The 18162-nt window shown below is 43.3% G+C and overlaps 3 protein-coding genes across 5 annotated transcripts; 1 reads left to right on the top strand and 2 right to left on the bottom strand.

Moving 5' to 3' along the window:
* Nucleotides 1–258: 258 nt before the first annotated feature.
* Nucleotides 259–9897, top strand: st6gal1 (ST6 beta-galactosamide alpha-2,6-sialyltranferase 1). Its single transcript, XM_062485455.1, has 9 exons — nt 259–661; nt 806–908; nt 4660–4866; nt 4992–5357; nt 5495–5759; nt 5914–6011; nt 6374–6475; nt 6608–6782; nt 7029–9897. The coding sequence occupies exons 2-9, from the start codon at nt 897–899 to the stop codon at nt 7301–7303; spliced, it is 1500 nt and encodes a 499-aa protein (XP_062341439.1). The 5' UTR covers nt 259–661; nt 806–896; the 3' UTR covers nt 7304–9897.
* A 1089-nt stretch (nt 9898–10986) lies between these two features.
* LOC134039407 (heterogeneous nuclear ribonucleoprotein A/B-like) lies at nt 10987–15029 on the bottom strand. 3 transcript variants are annotated; one of them, XM_062485255.1, is made up of 9 exons: nt 14897–15029; nt 13960–14336; nt 13613–13781; nt 13329–13487; nt 12909–13040; nt 12531–12621; nt 12150–12314; nt 11971–12056; nt 10987–11341 (listed from the first exon to the last, which is right to left on the bottom strand). In XM_062485255.1, the coding sequence occupies exons 2-8, from the start codon at nt 14325–14327 to the stop codon at nt 11986–11988; spliced, it is 1155 nt and encodes a 384-aa protein (XP_062341239.1). In that variant the 5' UTR covers nt 14328–14336; nt 14897–15029; the 3' UTR covers nt 10987–11341; nt 11971–11985. The 3 variants fall into 3 exon arrangements, with proteins under 3 accessions (XP_062341239.1, XP_062341238.1, XP_062341240.1); XM_062485254.1 differs by lacking the exon at nt 14897–15029 and adding an exon at nt 14674–14691; XM_062485256.1 differs by lacking the exons at nt 11971–12056; nt 14897–15029 and adding an exon at nt 14674–14691.
* Nucleotides 15030–16036: 1007 nt separating this feature from the next.
* Nucleotides 16037–17805, bottom strand: btg4 (B-cell translocation gene 4). Its single transcript, XM_062485257.1, has 4 exons — nt 17357–17805; nt 17088–17225; nt 16575–16842; nt 16037–16478 (listed from the first exon to the last, which is right to left on the bottom strand). The coding sequence occupies exons 1-4, from the start codon at nt 17527–17529 to the stop codon at nt 16254–16256; spliced, it is 804 nt and encodes a 267-aa protein (XP_062341241.1). The 5' UTR covers nt 17530–17805; the 3' UTR covers nt 16037–16253.
* Between the last annotated feature and the right edge of the window lie 357 nt (nt 17806–18162).

The following is an 18162-nucleotide window of genomic DNA, read 5'->3' as shown; positions in this document are numbered from 1 at the left end:
TTTTCCATAGCCTTGTAGTGCTCAAAGTGCAAAACCATGACCCGGTTACTTAAAATAATCCAAAAGACCTTGTATAATTTGTTGGCACTTTGAGCATAAAAAGACTAGTGAACTGTCTGGGGTGAACCGTCCCTTTAAGACCCTGCCTTAATAACCCACCATAGATAGTGATAAAACCGTGCATAACCGACCCGCAACGTTTAAGCGTTTACAGTAGGCTAAACAGTAGATATTTTTGTGATAACTGACTGCAAGAATATGGCACAACATAAGTTGTAATGCCGTAAAATATAATCCTGTTTGAGGGTACAGTCTACATAGTTTCTTCAACCCATGAAGTGTTGCGTTGTTTAATTTCTTTTTATCTGCGTAAATTATTATATTTTACGGTTTTACACTGCGCAGCTGCAGCAGACCCTTCGGCGGCGCAGATGCAAGTAGGGGTCTGGCGTTTGCCGCAGAATCGAATCCACAGTGGTTGGTTCTATGAGATCACAGCTCGCTCGTCCGCCCAACAAAAACCGACATTGAAGGGGATTGTGAAAGGGAATGATATAGGGAAATGGAGGGATAATAGTGGTTGTGTAACATGGACGTTGTTGCCTCTATGCATAGAGTGGTGTCAGCCTAACGCTCCCCGAGGAGCGCAGCATTTCGTCAGGTTAGTTGCACACAGGGTGCTTTGTGTAAGTGTGTCTGTGAGTGCCATATATTTATGTATTTATTGTGTGTTATTCAATCAGTCTGTCCTCATGTCTCGGCTTAGCGACGGTCGTTAACGTAAACACTGCGCGTCCATCCATAGGCCGCTCACTGACCCAAGGAGAGATCATGGGAGTGCAGATGGAGACAAGTATCTAAGCAACAACACCTGAAACACAGAGCTGCCGCGGGAGATGGGGTACAAGGTAAGACTATCACACTAGAGGGTCCATAGACATGGGCAAAGATAGCCTACATCAAAATGTATCTTGTTACAATATAGCCTACAAAATATCCCACAAACAAATGTATCAAAATATAAACTAAATACTGGTGCCAGAAAATGTATAGGAATATGCATTAGGCTAAGTAACATATGGGGCATTCAATTATTTAAATTATGCATTAAAATTTTGCATACAAAAATGGCAGAACATTCAAATGAGTTAGTCTAGTGAGAGGTACTGTACAGTAACCCTACAGTAATGAGGAACAAGAAGTAGAATGCTACTACTATAGCTATGTATGCAAAGCTGTGAAAAACGAAACCACTGACTAAGTTGAATATGAATATCTTGATAAGGTTATCATCATGAACATAAAGTGTGTACATAATGTAGTCTACACTTGTCTAAACTCACGATCTCCCTCTTGATCCCCACATAGATAGCTCTACCCAACTGACAAGCTAACATGCTAACTGCTAGCTAAGCTTGCTTGCTTCACTTGCTAGACAGCTTGCTAGCTTCACTTGTTAGCATGTAATGTTATCCACCATCCATGCACGTGTGATGTGTGATTATTTTTCTTATAATTAATCAAATTGGACTTTTGAGCCAACAAAGATACTGTTCACTACATCCTACAGACATCCCACTCATTTCCGGGAGGTAGCCCCCCCCATCCTATCTCCCCTTACACAGCTTCCTGTTTGTTTGGTTTGAGGAGATTTAAACAGGAGATTAAAATGTACACACACACAATCATAAGCTGCTGTCATCAAGGTGTGTGTGTGTGGGGGTGGGTGTGTGTGTGGGTGTGTGTTCGGAGAGTGAAGGGGATTGACTGGTGTGACAGTTTAAGAAGATAGTCTGTACTCTCTTCCCATCTGTCTCACTAACTTGTTATCATCCCACCACATTTCACTTCCGAACTGCAGTTCCTCTAGTTTATAAGTCACCGATGTGCCTTTGTTCAGTTTTGTGCTATAGTGTGTAAATTCACAAGGCAGATCCTTCTGGCTAAGGTTGTGTCATCATGCCATTTAACCCTAAAAGATTCGGAAAAAACTAAATCGGTGTCCTTGTTTCCCAATCACTCTACTGGCCAAAGTCTTATTTCCACCTCAATCTCATTCCACATTCTTCTTTCTTATTATCTGGAATTGCCACTTTAGGGGGGGATACAGAATAGTTATGTGTGAAACTTCTAGGGAAAGAGAGAAAGAAAGATATTAGTATACAGCTGCTCAGATCACTCAGAACAGAGCATCCAGCGTTTTTCTTCCAGTTCCAGTTCTAGTACTCTTGCTGGCTCAGTTTCACTAATGGACAAATAATCCCCTTTACAGTGCATCCTGGGTGTGAGAAAAGCTGAGGCGAGTAGTTGTAAGCTATGCCTGTGGTTCTGGGCAAGGGCATTGACTTGCCACAGCAAATAAATAATGTAGCATGAACATATTGATTTGAAAGGTTCCCTGCAGATCTATGCAGCTACATACCAACCGCTGTGTTTATGCGACAAGTTTTAATCCAAATGTGGGCAAACACTTGTTCTCAAATGCAGTCATGCACGTAAAAGCACATCAAATCAATACCTACTCCCATTTTGCATTTTAATACTTGGTTGCAAATCCTTTGCAGTCAATGACAGCCTGAAGTCTGGAACCCATAGACATCACCAGACGCTGGGTTTCGTCCCTGGTGATGCTCTGCCAGGCCTCTACTGCAACTGTCTTCAGTTCCTGCTTGTTCTTGGGGCATTTTCCCTTCAGTTTTGTCTTTAGCAAGTGAAATGCATGCTCAATTGGATTTAGGTCAGGTGATTGACTTGGCCATTGCAGAACATTCCACTTCTTTGCCTTAAAAAACTCTTTGGCTGCTTTCGCATTATGCTTCGGGTCATTGTCCATCTGCACTGTGAAGCGCCGTCCTATGAGTTCTGAAGCATTTGGCTGAATCTGAGCAGATAATATTGCCAGAAACACTTCAGAATTCATCCTACTGCTTTTGTCAGCAGTCACATCATCGATAAATACAAGGGAACCAGTTCCATTGGCAGCCATACATGCCCACGCCATACCACTACCTCCACCATGCTTCACTGATGAGGTGGTATGCTTTGGATCATGAGCAGTTCCTTCCCTTCTCCATACTCTTCTCTTCCCATCATTCTGGTACAAGTTGATCTTGGTCTCATCTGTCCATAGGATGTTGTTCCAGAACTGTACAGGCTCTTTTAGATGTTTTTTGGCAAACTCTAATCTGGTCTTCCTGTTTTAGAGACTCACCAATGGTTTACATCTTGTGGTGAACCCTCTGTATTTACTCTGGTGAAGTCTTCTCTTAATTTTTGACTTTGACACAGATACGCCTACCTCCTGGAGAGTGTTCTTGATCTGGCCAACTGTTGTGAAGGGGTTTTTCTTCACCAGGGAAAGAATTATTCTGTCATCCACCACAGTTGTTTTCCGTGGTCTTCCGGGTCTTTTGGTGTTGCTGAGCTCACCAGTGCGTTCTTTCTTTTTAAGAATGTACCAAACAGTTGATTTGGCCACACCTAATGTTTTTGCTATCTCTCTGATAGGTTTGTTTTGATTTTTCAGCCTAACGATGGCTTGCTTCACTGATGGTGACAGCTCTTTGGACTTCATATTGAGAGTTGACAGCAACAGATTCCAAACACAAATACCATACTTGAAATGAACTCTCTTTTATCTGCTCCTTGTCAATGAAATAACGAACTCCCATGAGGGAATAACATACACCTGGCCATGGAACAGCTGAGCAGCCAATTGTCCAATTACTTTTGGTCCCTTAAAAAGGGGGGGGCCACATATAAAATGTATTGTAATTCCTACACCGTTCACCTGATTTGGATGTAAATACCCTGAAATTAAAGCTGAAAGTCTGCACTTAAAGCACATCTTGATTGTTTCATTTAAAATCCACTGTGGTGGTATACAGAGCCAAAATGATGAAAATTGTGTCAATGTCCAAATATTTATGGACCTAACTGTATCTGCCTAATCTTGAAGCTAACCTCCCTGTTCTCTTTGGTGTGTTTTGTCTCCTTCCTCTGGGAAAGTTTTCCTATTTAAAGACCAGATCACACCTCCCATCTCTCTGTCCTGTCCTGACTTCTGTCTTAGTTACTGTAGTAGTACTAGTACTAATACTGTTGTCCTCCATAGGTCAGTCCGAATCAACCTCTCAATTTCAGGCTCGCCTTTCAGTGTATCTATCCCATTGTTACAGTAAATCAGTGTCCTCCTTCCTCTCCTTCTATCGCACCACCCTCCCTTTCTGAGCCCAGTTGGCCCAGGGCAGTGCAAGTGTGTTTCTCATCCCCATCTCTCGCTCTCTTTCTTGAGTCCTTTCTTCTTTTGCTGATAGCATGCCGTATGTGTCTTTGTTGGGGTCCTTAAATATAAAAGTTGATTTCAAAAGGTTTTGAATTTATTATTATTTTGGATCTTAAATTTAGACTCAGTTTTCACTGTAGTTCTATTTTTCCAGCTGTGATTGGTACTTGATAGCATGCCACGTAAGTTAGTATACTCTGAACTATCAGATCTAATCCTCTTATGGCTGTATGCCATTTCCTCCACTCCATATCTCTCAATCCAACGTCCACCCCTCTCTTAAATACTCATGTTTGTCCTGATCCCTCTCGCTCTTACTAAACCTTTCTCTCCATCCTCCCATTCCATTCCCTCCCCCCCTCCTTCTGTTCCAGATCCCCGGGGCAGCGATGGACCGGGTCAGCCTGCTGTGGCGTATGCGCCGGCGGGCACGCAGAGGGGCGCTATGCATGGGCTTCTTCTGCGTCTCCATGGCATTGCTCTACGCCCTCTGTGCTGAGAACAGCGTTCCCGTCACAGACGCAATCTTCGGCGTGCGGGCACGCACCCGTGCCCAACCCCGTGCACACTCTGTCATCAAGGTTCGCCCCCTACATGTCTTAACAGTTGTCACTGTCAGCAGTGACAACTGTTTCAGAAGCCATTTGTGTGTCTGAAATTCATAATACCCAACAATAGACAATAAGTACTGTTGTCTGTCTGACAGGTGCTGCGAGGCGGGGCCAAGCCAATGTACGTCGACCCTCAGAAGCTTCCAGGCGTCGTCCCTGGCAACCCCCACCGTCCAATCCCTGTGCTTTCATCACCAAACCACACCCAGGAGGTTAAGGAAACACATTCCAAGCGGAAACAGAAAGAGCGGGAGCCCACAGGATTTCTCGCTTGGCTTTTGCCCCGCCCCTTCAGGCGTGCCATGGAGACCCTGTTTGGTGGGCGTGGTAGGGGGGAGCTGAGTGGCGCAGGAGATGCTGCGTTCTTCGGGCCCAACGGAGCTCTGGGGGAGGTGTGGGACGATGAGATGTCAAGCAGCATGTTAGGACACAGGCTGAGAAAGGTGGTGCAGAACTATCAGGTGAGACACCGCATGGTGAATACAGCATTAAAACTGTATTCTTGTCATCTTCACCATTGTTACAGTTTCCCCTCCTTGAAACTTAGGAACATTGTTCTTCTCATCCCCATGTCACCCTTCCCTGCCTTTTTGTGTAGGCGATGAACAAGTATGGGGTGGAGGTCTCTGGACCCGGGGGTGTGGTCAGCCGCCCCAAGGTGAGCGGTCCTGAGCTGCTCTGCGAGTTGAAGGAGAAGGTGGAAGTCGCCACTCTGACCCCTGATCTTCAGCCCTTCTCTTCGCTGACCTGGGCATCCCAGCTGCCCCCTAAACCTCTCACCTCTGACCTGGGCCCCTTTAAGACCTGCGCCGTGGTGTCATCTGCTGGATCGCTACGCTACTCAGGACTGGGGAAGGAGATAGGTGGGAACCAAAGAAACACTAACCCAGATATACACCTTTTGAATAATAAGCACATCTCAAAGCAGCCGACCAAAAAGAAAGATAAGTAAAAAAGAAAAAATACTATTAACGTTATGTCTGAGATGGAATTTCTCTCCTTGTTTCCGATCTGCAGACTCTCATGACGCCGTCCTCAGGTTCAACGCGGCACCCACTGTGGGCTATGAGAAAGACGTTGGCTCCGTGACCACTATCCGCCTCATCAACTCACAGGTAACATGACACTTAACAATCGAATTGTCGCTGACTGTCAGAAACATTCTCACGCTTTCTCAAAGCCTCCATGTTTCTATACAAACACCACCTGTATTTGATTTTTTTTTTACTTGCTGTGTTGTGCTAAATGAGAGGCACAAAGTGCCCATTCAGCAGTGCTCTCCAGACTGAACTTTGCCTCCAGCAAAAGCCATTTGTACCATCTACATTGAGGTTAATAATTAATATTTGATAAGGTTGTCCATAATTTTCATTAAGTTCTCCTTTTTCCCCATGGACATTTGATCAAATAAAAGTGTTTACCAGGAAAGTATGTCACATGAGCAGGATCATCTGTGGTAACCTGTGGTGGATCCTAGGTGATGGCTTCAGAAGACCACCGTTTCCTGTCCAGTTCTCTGTACAGCACTGGTGTTCTGGTGGCCTGGGATCCCGCTCCTTTCTCTGCTAATCTCAGCAAGGTAAGAGACAGCAACATTGGACACAGCATCATCCATCTCACGCTAACACGCAGTTGAAACATATACACGCATACAAAATGACCTGGAATTGAATGTGACAAGCGGAAGACTCTGGATCTCTCTCTGCCTCAGTGGTACAACAAGACAGACTACCCCATCTTTGATCAGTACCAACGCTACAGGAGGCTCCACCCACTCCAGCCTTTCTACATCCTGCATCCCCGCTTTGAGTGGCAGCTCTGGCAACGAATCCAGGATAACATGGCAGAACCCATACAGAAAAATCCACCCTCTTCTGGCCTTCTAGGTAAAGGAATAATGCCTCCTAGATTACTTTTGATATTATTGATCCTAGTTCATCCTGATTCATTTGATTTTCAAATTGTGTCTTACTCTACATAGGCCCTGATCCATGGGAGTATTCAGTATAACTGACAACCAAGTATTAGTTTAGTGTTAGTAATGAATTTGTTTCCTTAACCATGACTCTTATCAGTGCATGAGTACATTAGTTTTTTTAACTTTCTCCTCTGTCCTGCCTTCCTCCCCTCAGGCACAGTTCTGATGATGTCATTGTGTGATGTCGTGCATGTGTACGAGTTCCTGCCGTCCCGGAGGAAGACTGAGCTATGTCATTACTACCAGCGTTTCTACGACGCTGCCTGCACGCTGGGGGCCTACCACCCCCTGCTCTACGAGAAGAACCTCGTCAAGAGGATGAACCAGGGGCTCGACCGGGACATTTACACCCACGGCCGGGTCACATTACCAGGCTTCAGAAGCCTCAATTGTACCCAGAGAGCTGGAAGTCATAAGGCATTGACTTAAATAGGCAGCTACCTCACATCCCAACACAAAGACACATACTTTCACAAAGAGACACACAAATATCCACCAAGAACTGCATGTGGATTTAACATCCTATCTTCAAACACTGTTACAGATACACATACCTCCTTGGCACAAGCATGCCACACTGAAAGGCGTGATAAAAAAAATCTACCTAAAAATTAACCTTTTATGTTTTCAAAACGTACACGGCTTTCTTGTGTACGTTTTGAAACACACAAAGGACACACATGCACACACCTGTTTGGTTGTTGGGCAGGCTTCTATCCATGTACATACTGTAAACATGTATATGGTCACAACACAGTGAGGTGCTGCTGTGGGCTGTCTCTCTCTCTCACCCAGCCCCTGTGTCTGAGGCGGGCCAGAGACCAGGGACAGCTACACGAATGTCTCTGCATGCCTGACTTGACGCGCACGCACGCACACACATGCCCTCTCTACTCAATGCCAAGGGGAAATAAAAGAGAAGACAAGATGAACTTTGATATCCTTGGAGAAAAAGGCACCTTTGGCCTACAATGAGATAATCATTAAAGTCTGGCTGTTTGGTTCCAGTACAGTAAATAAATAAATAAAAGTACAAGTAGACTAGAATAACATTTGCTGAATATTATAGACCATTTATTAGCGGTCGGACACCCTGAGTACGGCCAATTGGGGAGATTGCGCCTGTGTGGTGCTCTAAACACTGCATCCCCTCACTTAACCATATATCAATATTTGAATGCAGACAGGGGACTTCAGATGGGTATTTGGTTATTTATACAACCATGGACAATCAATTGATAGATGATATACATCTACAGTATAATACTCGTACTCAACAATAACTAGTTACCAATAACCAATAACTGCAGGCAGCTGAGCAGGAGTTTTCCTTGAAGCAGCGCATCAAGAGCCTCCTGGTGGACAAGAAAAGGACGCGCCTGGATTTGGGGGAATTGTATTTTTTTCACGGCCAGTTTAGTGATATAAAGGGATTAGGGTTTCTATCTATCCTGCAATCTTAATTTGTGTTCGTATTTTGGTGGCTATCTTTATTATTTAATCCCTTAGGAGGATGGATTTGTATTTATTGATGTCATTACATTTTTGAGAGAATGTCAAACAGATTGTCTCTAAACTTATTGTTGCACTCTTATCGTTAGCCTCTTCCCCTGCTGGTTGTGGGTCATTTATTTGAAAAACAGGTTTTATTTGTGGTGAGTTTAAACTTGTTTGGAGAGCAGACCTAAAGAAAAAGAACCAAGTTTGTTTTCAAGGCCACTATTTCGTCACACTCATGTTACTTTCTTGGTTTAAGATATTTTACAGCTAGTATGAGGTAAAAGTGGACTTTTAGAACAAACCTCAATGAACTGCTTTGATCACGTATCTCTCCTTTGTTTTATTTTTCAAAAATGTGTCTTTTCAATCTGCATTTATGCTTTTAAAAAAGCATGGCTGAATAGTGTTGCATGATTTAACTACTGTATACCTACTCAGTATCTTAATACCAACCCTATACCATACTTACCATACTAATTTTATGGAAGATTAAACAGTTGTTTTTTTATGCTAGTGATTAGTATCACCAACCAGTCAAAACAAGCAGCTGCCTGCAACCCTGTAAGATTACATGTTAAACTAGTTGGTGTTTTTTCCATGCGCAGTACAGAAACAAGTCAGCAATGAAACGTTATGTGCTTTAAAAAAGCAGTTGTAAAAAATGTGGTATAATTTTATGAAAGTAACTGGTGTTATTTTGTTGGTCAAATATTGGTATAGCCTGTGTCTGTTGCCATTGTGGTTCTTTTAAATCTGGTATACAGTTAATCTGTGGTAAATGCAACAGCTGGAGACTGAAGCCGGAACATGGCCGCAAGCTCTACAAGGCTTTAAACCTGAGACAGATACAGCATCCGTTGCAATTAACCTACAGAGAATGTAGTGACTGAGAAGGGAAATCTAATCAAATTGCACTTTTATCCATTTTGGCAGTTATCAGGACACACCTGTACTCTCTTTGATTGAAATAACACGTTATGTCCCTACATCTACTGTGCCAATACATTTCATCTCAGGAAATTATTGTCTCCTCAACAAAGCATGTGTTTTTCATTTTCAGTTAAGCATGATCTTATATGGTCATGGCTCCATCTACAACACTGCCCTGGCACACAAGGCCACATTATCTAAAAATGGCCTACAGTTAGTAAGTATCATTCCTTAATATAGACATACCTAAAAGGAACACAGTGCTTTGAAATTTGCTGGAAAGCATTACTAGGAGGGTATTTTGATGACCAATTTAGTTTTGTGACAGGACATCAAGCAAAGGGAAAGAATGTCATTTTCTTGCATTTGGGTACTTTATCACTGCCTATCTGTCACACATCAACCCATCCTGATACACACAGAGTAATCTCTCACAAAGCTTAAATGCTGATGAATATTGATGGTTGCAATAATAAATATATCCTGTATACATGTTTTTCCTAGGTCTCCTCTTCTGTAATATTGTCACAAATGTCAATACCGTGTTAATGGAATGTTCAAGTCATGTTTTCATTAAAGGGAGCTATACTCAAGAGATTGTATCAGTTTGTTTCCCATCAATCAATCATAAGAAAGAAACGTGTCACTGCATCACCCAGGCCCTGAGAGGCAGGGGGTGCTGAAACACATGCACAGTCAACCAATAAGAGATAGAATCTGTTAAGTGTGTGCATTGGAGGTTAACCGTGGGAGCCCTTTACCCATCCCATCTTACGATTGAGCAATTGTCCTGGGTCCTCAGAAGATAACTTCAACCAACCATTCTAACATTCTTGGAGGGCCAGGATTCGATCAGCTGGAGAGCTTAGATGCTTGCAACCTCCCACCTCATACTTTGAAAAGTTATTCATGAGTATATTGGATGATTTTCTTGGTAGAAACTGCTACACGTTTCCTATTGTGGTTAAGAATGCATATCTCTGTTTACTTTTGCACACAAAGTAAAAAGACTTGGTAAAGACTAATGATGTAATATAGAAACCAATGCTGCATCTCTAGACTATTAACATCCTGCACTAAAAAGCTGTTGACCAGTGATAACCTTTTACTACCCCCCCCCCCCTTCTGAGATCTTCTGCTGTTCAGCCCTGAAATATCAAATGTAAAAAATATATATCTTTACCATGTCCTGCCGCCGAAAATTCACAAGGGACTTAAATCTAACCATGGAGAATGAGAAAGTATCAGCGCTTCAAATCATACAATCCATAGAAAGCCATTGAGATTAACAAATATCTATTACAGTAAGCATTAGAGATTGACACGTCAGCTATTAACCAAAATGTTTATTTCTAGCAAGTCGCCAAAGACACTGAATACGGAGTTTCCAGGGGAGAACTGGAACTCCCATCTGTAATATAGCAGACATTAAACTTAAAATGTAATTTCTATCAATGGCACTTTAACAGAAATCAAAATAAGCAAAAGTAGGAGATAAATGGTTGTTCTTGTCTACAAGCCAAGACGCAGACAGTCCTTAAACAATCTTAAATGAAATCACACAATCCCTTTACATCATACCCCATCTCCATAGCCCTGCCCCCCCCCCTCCCTCCAAACTGTAGTTGCAAAGTCTCGCTGCAGATCTGTCATCAGGATCATCTAGAAAGACTGGGACCAAATTACTCAAAATTGTTTTATTTCAAAAGCTCAGTCGGCTTCAGATTCTCATGTAAATCCAGTAGACATGTAAAATACAACCATTACAATACATTAGATTCAAAAAAGGTACCAAAAAGTACAGTAAAAATTACACTTCCATTCCTGGAAATGTGGACCGGAAAAAAAAACAAAAACAAAAAAACAAAAAGGGAAAAAGGACTAAAATAAAAACGTGGAAAAGTGACATTGCTTCCCCAGTTCCTCAGATGGTCTGTACAAATGGTCTGTTGTCACAAAGTCGAGTGTCAAGTCCTGCATCATCATACTTGTCTTAGTTGCCGTTCATCACAGTCTCTCACCTCAGTTACTTGAGCCCTGGAGAGGTTGGAGAGAAAAAGAACACAAAAAAAAAGACATGTTGTAGCACACAATCATATCCACACAATCCCACCACCAACACCCAACACGAAGCACACAGCTAGGAGGAGATCAAGCATGCAAGAAGAGGAAAAGGGCGCTGGTTGGATTAGGAAGCCAATACTGCTGGTTAGATTGATATGTAGATAGAGCATAGCATTATAGGAGTAAAGGGCAGATATTTGTTGAAGTCGCTGTGCAGCCTCAAAGCAGATAGTCTCCCATCTCCCACTGTAGAAAAACCCACTGGTTTGAACATGGTCCACCGCAACAGCAACCCTTAGTGATCTGTAGTGTAGTGGTTAGGGTGCATCTATGATGCCTAGTTCGTGCTAATCATAAATCAATAGGATTTGGAAATTGTGTGTAAAAAAACTCCAACACAGCACTATGGAACTAACGGTAATAAAACAAATTGGTCCGAATTGAGTCGGGTAATTTGGTTCAAATCCACCACAATGGGCTTCCCCTCCCTCAGCCAGAATGGAGGCTACATCTTGGCATGGATCGAGTTAGCATCACTGCCACAGGTTTCTAAACAGCTACAAAAAGGCACCACAGTGTTACAAGGCACTAGAAACGCATACCTGCACTACATGTGATCAGTATGGCTTGTAGCTACTCTGGTGGCCTCCACGTCTTGGAGTTTTCCCATAGCTTGTATTTCCCTGGTCTGCGGGAAGAGAGAGAGGACTGAGTGCTTCTGTGCAGAGACAAGTCAAACAGTCAGCCAGCCCGCCAGCCAGCCATGTCTGTTTATACTCACTGTAGTCGTATCCACCCCCGTAGCCATAGTAACCGGAAGAGTAGTAGTCGTTGCCGTAGCCGCCGTAGTTTCCATAGCCCTGCTGGCTACCGTAGCCGTAACCTTGGTTACCGTAGCCCTGGTTCCAGTAGTTACTGTAGCCTTGGTTCCAATTCTGAGTCTGACCTGGAGGAGGGCAACATGCAGGTTAGGAATGAAGACGCACCAGTCTTTTTTTAAATACCCGCAAGTCTTACAGTACAGATACATGTTGTGGACCGTGCCACCAGAAAAGGTTCAAAAGTTTTTTGATTTAAAAAAAAGCCCTCGATTGCATTATTAGATTGAGAGCACACACTTAAAACAGCCTGAGTAATGGGGTCCTCTAGCAGAGCAACTCACCCCCACGACCGCGCCCACCCCTGCCGCCGCCCCGGCCTCCATACTGCTGCTGCTGGTACACCTCCTTAGGCTGGGCGATCTTCAGCTCACACTGGGAAGGAAATGCGAGTGGTGAGGGTATAAAACATGAAATAATCATATGAACTCAATACATCGTCTTAAATGTTGTGTCCGTGATTGTCATTAGCGTATCTTTCAGACATGATAGAATGAGGAAAGCACAGGGTGGCATGCCTTTCAGCGACTCCTTTAGTCATCCACTAACTCCCTCAGTACTCCAACTTCCATATTTATCTTTAAATCCTGTCACTTCACAGAATTAGACTTTGATTGGGGCTCTGGACATGGCAGACACCCTTGTTTCAAATATCGTGTTACCTTGCTGCCCTCGACGGTGTGGAACTTCTTCTCCAGGCATTTCTTGACAGAGGTCTCGTCTTTGTAGGTGATGAAGATGAAACCCCTCCTCTTTTTGAACTTGGGGTCAACAGGAAGTTCTATGGTTTCGATCTAGTTGCAGAGATGGATACATGCATTAGAACACTGAAGAACCATAGCCCCCTTGTGGTTAAGATGTCCTACACATCAAATAAGACTACTATTAACTAAGCTTTCAGTTAACTTGCAAAGCAGGGATGGTAACGGGCATTAGACATGGGTGGCATTTGAGTGTCGTCTGATATATTTGGGACATCCTGTAATTCTACACAGAATGATGCTAAAATCTATAATCTGAATGTGTCTTCAGTAGATTTCAAGTCAGGGGCCCTAAGACATAGAAAAGGGAAGATGCCAAACCTCTCCGAAGGCACCGAAGTATTCTCTGATGGTATCCTCTGAGGCCTCTGGGTTCAGACCTCCTACGAAGATCTTCTTAGCAGGCTCCTTCTTCATGGCCATGGCCTTCTTTGGGTCTATCTGTCGACCATCTAGTCTATGTTCTTTCTGTTCAAGCACCTGACAGGGACAATGACAAAACTAAGTTAGCATCACAATCAAAGTATTATGGACAATATCTAAGCACACTGAAACCCTAAGAACCATACATACATGCTGAGTTATTAAGCGGGATGCACACACACCTTATCTACACTTGCAGCTTCTTTGAAGAGGATGAAGCCAAATCCTCGTGACCGGCCCGTGTTCGAGTCCATCTTAATCGTGCAGTCTGCCACCTCCCCAAACTTAGAGAAGTAGTCTTTCAGGTCTTTTTTACTAGTGTCCCAGCTCAGCCCACCAACAAACATTTTCCTGCAGATAGAAACAGACAGATTAGCTATAGACAACATTAAACTAATTATTAATATGCATTTCAAATTGCACTAGCTGGCATTTGTAATGTTTGGTGGTTTTGTCCTGTAAAACATATCCGTTATTATCTAGACAAATATGTTAAATCATTATATAGAGAGAATGTCTTAAGACTTACCCAGCGTCGTCCTCGCCTTTGCTTGCATTTATCTGTCCCCCCTCGCCCGCTCCATTTTGTGAGTCTCCCTCTCCCTCGCCTTCGCCCTCGCCTTCTCCTTCGCCGTCTCCCTCGCCTTCTCCTTCTGCCTCGCCTTCTCCCTCGCCCTCCTCCTCTGCCTCGGCCTCCACAGTGGCGGCTTCCTCTTCTTCCTCCTCATCTTCCTCTGCTGCTAATGCTACTTCATCTCCCTCTGCCGTGCAGCTCTCGTCTGCCTCTGCCTCCGGTTCCTCTGTCTCGGGCTCTGGTTGCTCCGTTCCGTTCAGGTCCTCCTCGCCTTCGTTACCATTTTCGGAGGTCTCCATGAACTGATGCTCAGCGTCAGCCATGTTGATCGCCTAAAAAAAATATAAACAAATCGACTCGAGTTTACATCACTGCATCAAAAGATTTCTCAACAAACGTTGTCTTACGTTTTCAAATTTGAAGTCGACCGCGCATTCTGCGCAGTCAATTCATTATGCAGGTCCGCAACCCCAGCTAACTCGAGCTAGCTAGTCAATTCAGCTAGCCAGTTAGCAGTTAGCTAGCCGGCTAGAGACGTTAAATGCAACGGGTTGTAATCTATATTAAATAATAAATTGTTGGTAAACTAGCAGGGTACAAAACAATCCAGAAAACCAGTCGATTGATTACATGTTAAGTAAAAATTGAGCATTGTTCAACCACCCATACCATTTAGCTATCCAGCTATTCGCTATAGCTATTGTAGCTGTCTATTCGTATTTGCGGCCTGCCTTGAAAAAGCGCCTTACTAGCAAATTGGCTAAACACCGGCTATTTCAGCTGAATAACGATAAATAGCTGGATAAAGTAGTGCCATAACAAATAATCGTGTAGCAAGCAATACTTAACAGATTTGTGTTCAAAGAAATAGAGTTACAAAATAGGAGCTTACTGTAAAAATTAATGTTACGGAGGCTGCTTATCAAGATGGATACTCTCCGATTCCGCTGCTAACTCGTGGCAATTTTTATACCACCGGAAGTTCTCTGGTCGATAGGACCCTTCTAACAACAAAGTCCGTGATACGATATTGAGAGCTGGCATAGTGTTAAAGCTATTACCCCATTGGTTAGTGGAACAGTATACGCTGCTATTGCCCTCCCCCTTTCCACTCATTTGAAACACTGTAGCAACAGTTAAAACCATTTCGAGGACAAAGTAATTAAAGAAACAAATGTAAAGGTTGGAGCATTTCTGTAAAACGATCCAGAGCATGATCATAAAACAGCCTACCAAATATTTTCTAAACTTAAAATTCAGCAAAAACTTATTGGAGCAATTTTTTAAAGCATATATATATATATATATATGCTTTAAAAAATTATATATATATATAACCAGCTTTTACACTAATACCCAACCCAATTTATAATCGTGTCCTAATTTATGCTTGTGTCTTGACAGTTTTCTCCAGCATACTGTGATCAATTCAGAGAGTGTAGGAAGAGCAGCTTCTGGAGGGCAGCAGGCCTTTGAGTAGTGCTGTTGGAATTATCACTGTGGTAACATTGCCTGATTGATACTATGACAAGTCTAGGCACGACCCAAAGCAAGGCACAAGTCTCTGTGCATACAGTCTCCTTGGAAACCAATGTTGTAGAACTGAGGTGGACCATCAACACAGCAATCAGAACTTCTGAGGCAGTGATAACAGCAGGATGCTGAAATATTCAATCCAGACTTCAGAGACGTTTTACAGAAGCCAGACACCCCATCAGACTCAGCAGGTAGGTCCCTTGCCATTGTCTGCTTTGCCAGCTAAAACTATAGTGATGAAGAGAAGATGGTTACGTTTTGTCCATTCCTGTTCAGGCCTTTTCAACTACAATGCTCTCCAGCCTACTTTCAGTTGATGTGTGTGGATGGGATCAATCATGCTGGGGTTGATGTGTAGGCAGTGTAGTTAGCTGATTGTTTAAAAAGTTCACCAATCACTAACCGTATTGCCAGCACATCGACTCATAAACTTCAATCGTGAGACAATGGAGGACCCTCCCAAACTAGCTACATAACGTATGAAGACCAATTTCTTAAAAACAATTGATCCTTTTTATTCAGACAATTTTTTACACTTAGAAATAGCAATTGTAGTTAAGACAACATAAAATGTTTTTTTTTATTAAAATACTTGTCAATTAAAAATGCTTTATCAGCATAATTTTCATAATTTTATAAATAATGTAAACTTGAACCTTCTAGTTCTCTATAGTTCCATTCCTGGGCCTTGGTTCCCCAGCAGTTCCAGTTCCCTAGGACCTGGACTTGCTGACCCAATGGTACTTGTCAACCCGTGGCCCAGTAAAGCAGAAAGATGGCCGGTAGGGTTTGTAGCCTTTCTGGGGAGGGAACTGTGAGCTGTGCTGGGAGAACGGGGTCCCTGGAGGGGCATGAGATGGGTGGCCCTCACCAGAGAAAGGCTTCCTTTTGGGGTACCCTGCCCAGAGCAGTGGGCCAGCTGGAGCAAATTCACTGATCTGAAGGAGAGCAACATATGGAATCTGAGGATCTTGCTTGACATACAAAATTAAACATTTTAAAATGTCAATAAACTATATGTGAAGCATGTGCACCTGGTAGACACTGTTGGGATTGCTCACTGTTGGAATCGTTTTGGGCTCTAGGTTGGGGGTTGGGCCTGGAGCAGGACATGAAGTTGATACGCTGCTGCAACTGCTACTCATGCTGATGTCCCCACCCTCCTCATCAGACAAGACCCCTGATTGGACATCCAAGGCAGCACGCTCCACAGCATTTTGAATACGACGAGAAAATTCCCCACCACCACGATGGAAGTCCTCCAGCTGAATCACACAGAAGGGTGCACAGCGCTCCCCATACCTGCACAGTGAAACCATCAGACCAACACAAAAACCCTCTACCACTTGTTCCAGTAGTATATGGACCAAGCCTATTCAGAATATTGTTAATATGAACAGAGTTTGTAAGGTCACTTGGAAATTATGCCAATACACATTTACTCTGCTAAACATCATGAACCAGGTTTCAAACAGATTCTCATCAGCTCTAAATGATTCCATCAGTTCTTAAATGCTCTAGACAAGAATTCCATACAAGTGTCTTACCTGCAGGAGACTTCTCCTGGGTCCACCCAGACAGTAAGTTCCTTTGGCAACCCCAGATCTTCATACAGAATGGCACCTTTTACACATGCCCTCTCCAACACTGGGTCCCTCAACTGGAAACTATTCATACGCAAACACCTGCACACAGATGCATAGAACCATTAGACAATCAGGACATACCCCCACTGGATGTGCACATGCATACACTGACATTTAGACATGATCTTGGTCTCTGGGTGGCACTTAACCTGGTGTGTGTGTGTACTGACCTGTATGCCTGTCCTTTGCTGGGAGTGTGCGGGTACCAATGGTTCTTGTAGCTCTCAAACAGAGCAGAGGTCAGAGCAGCAGCAAAGCGGTCTCTGCCCTCGTTATCCAGGCAGCCATGTCTCTTGGCCAGTCGTGCTACAAAGAACACAGCTGCAGCTATTTCGTCCTTCATAACTACTAGCAGTACACTGTTCCACAAACAGACTCACCAAAAGAAATCTAATTTCACAGGATAAAATTAATTCAGCAGAATTTAGTAAACAATTGTCTACACTATTAATACACAACTAATCAATCTAGTAAACTCATTTGTTCTTTAACTCCCAAGGGATGGCTTGATCAATCGCTATGCCTCCAGCCTTAAAAATGGTAGATGAAAAAGGTTACAACCTCATCTCAAGTTAGCTAGGGACTAGGGTGATAAAGTAAAACACACCATGTCAGCGCCACACAAGCCTTATCATAGGCACTAAAAAGCCACACACCTGCAGCCGGTTGCTGTAATTAATCAGGTGTGTGAGATTACAAGTGGGTAGGGAAATAGAGGGAGAGGTGGTATCCAGGGTGATCCCATATCATTATTGATGTATTCCATAAAGTGTCACATTATTTGCTAGCCATAACTTCTTGGACTCCTTGCTCACAGCCAATGTACTTTTGTAAAGTACAACAGAAATTGTTGTTTGCTTGTGAGAACAGCAGGGGGCAACAGAGAGACGTTTTCCACCAAGTTGTTGACGCAGAGCTAACTCTAAGGTTACACTATCCACTCAGGACTTTTTTGATCATGGTTCAGGTCAGGCCA

The sequence above is a fragment of the Osmerus eperlanus genome, chromosome 19 (genome assembly GCF_963692335.1).
Source record: "Osmerus eperlanus chromosome 19, fOsmEpe2.1, whole genome shotgun sequence".
Taxonomy (NCBI): domain Eukaryota; kingdom Metazoa; phylum Chordata; class Actinopteri; order Osmeriformes; family Osmeridae; genus Osmerus; species Osmerus eperlanus.
This window is presented reverse-complemented; position numbering and strand designations above follow the sequence as displayed.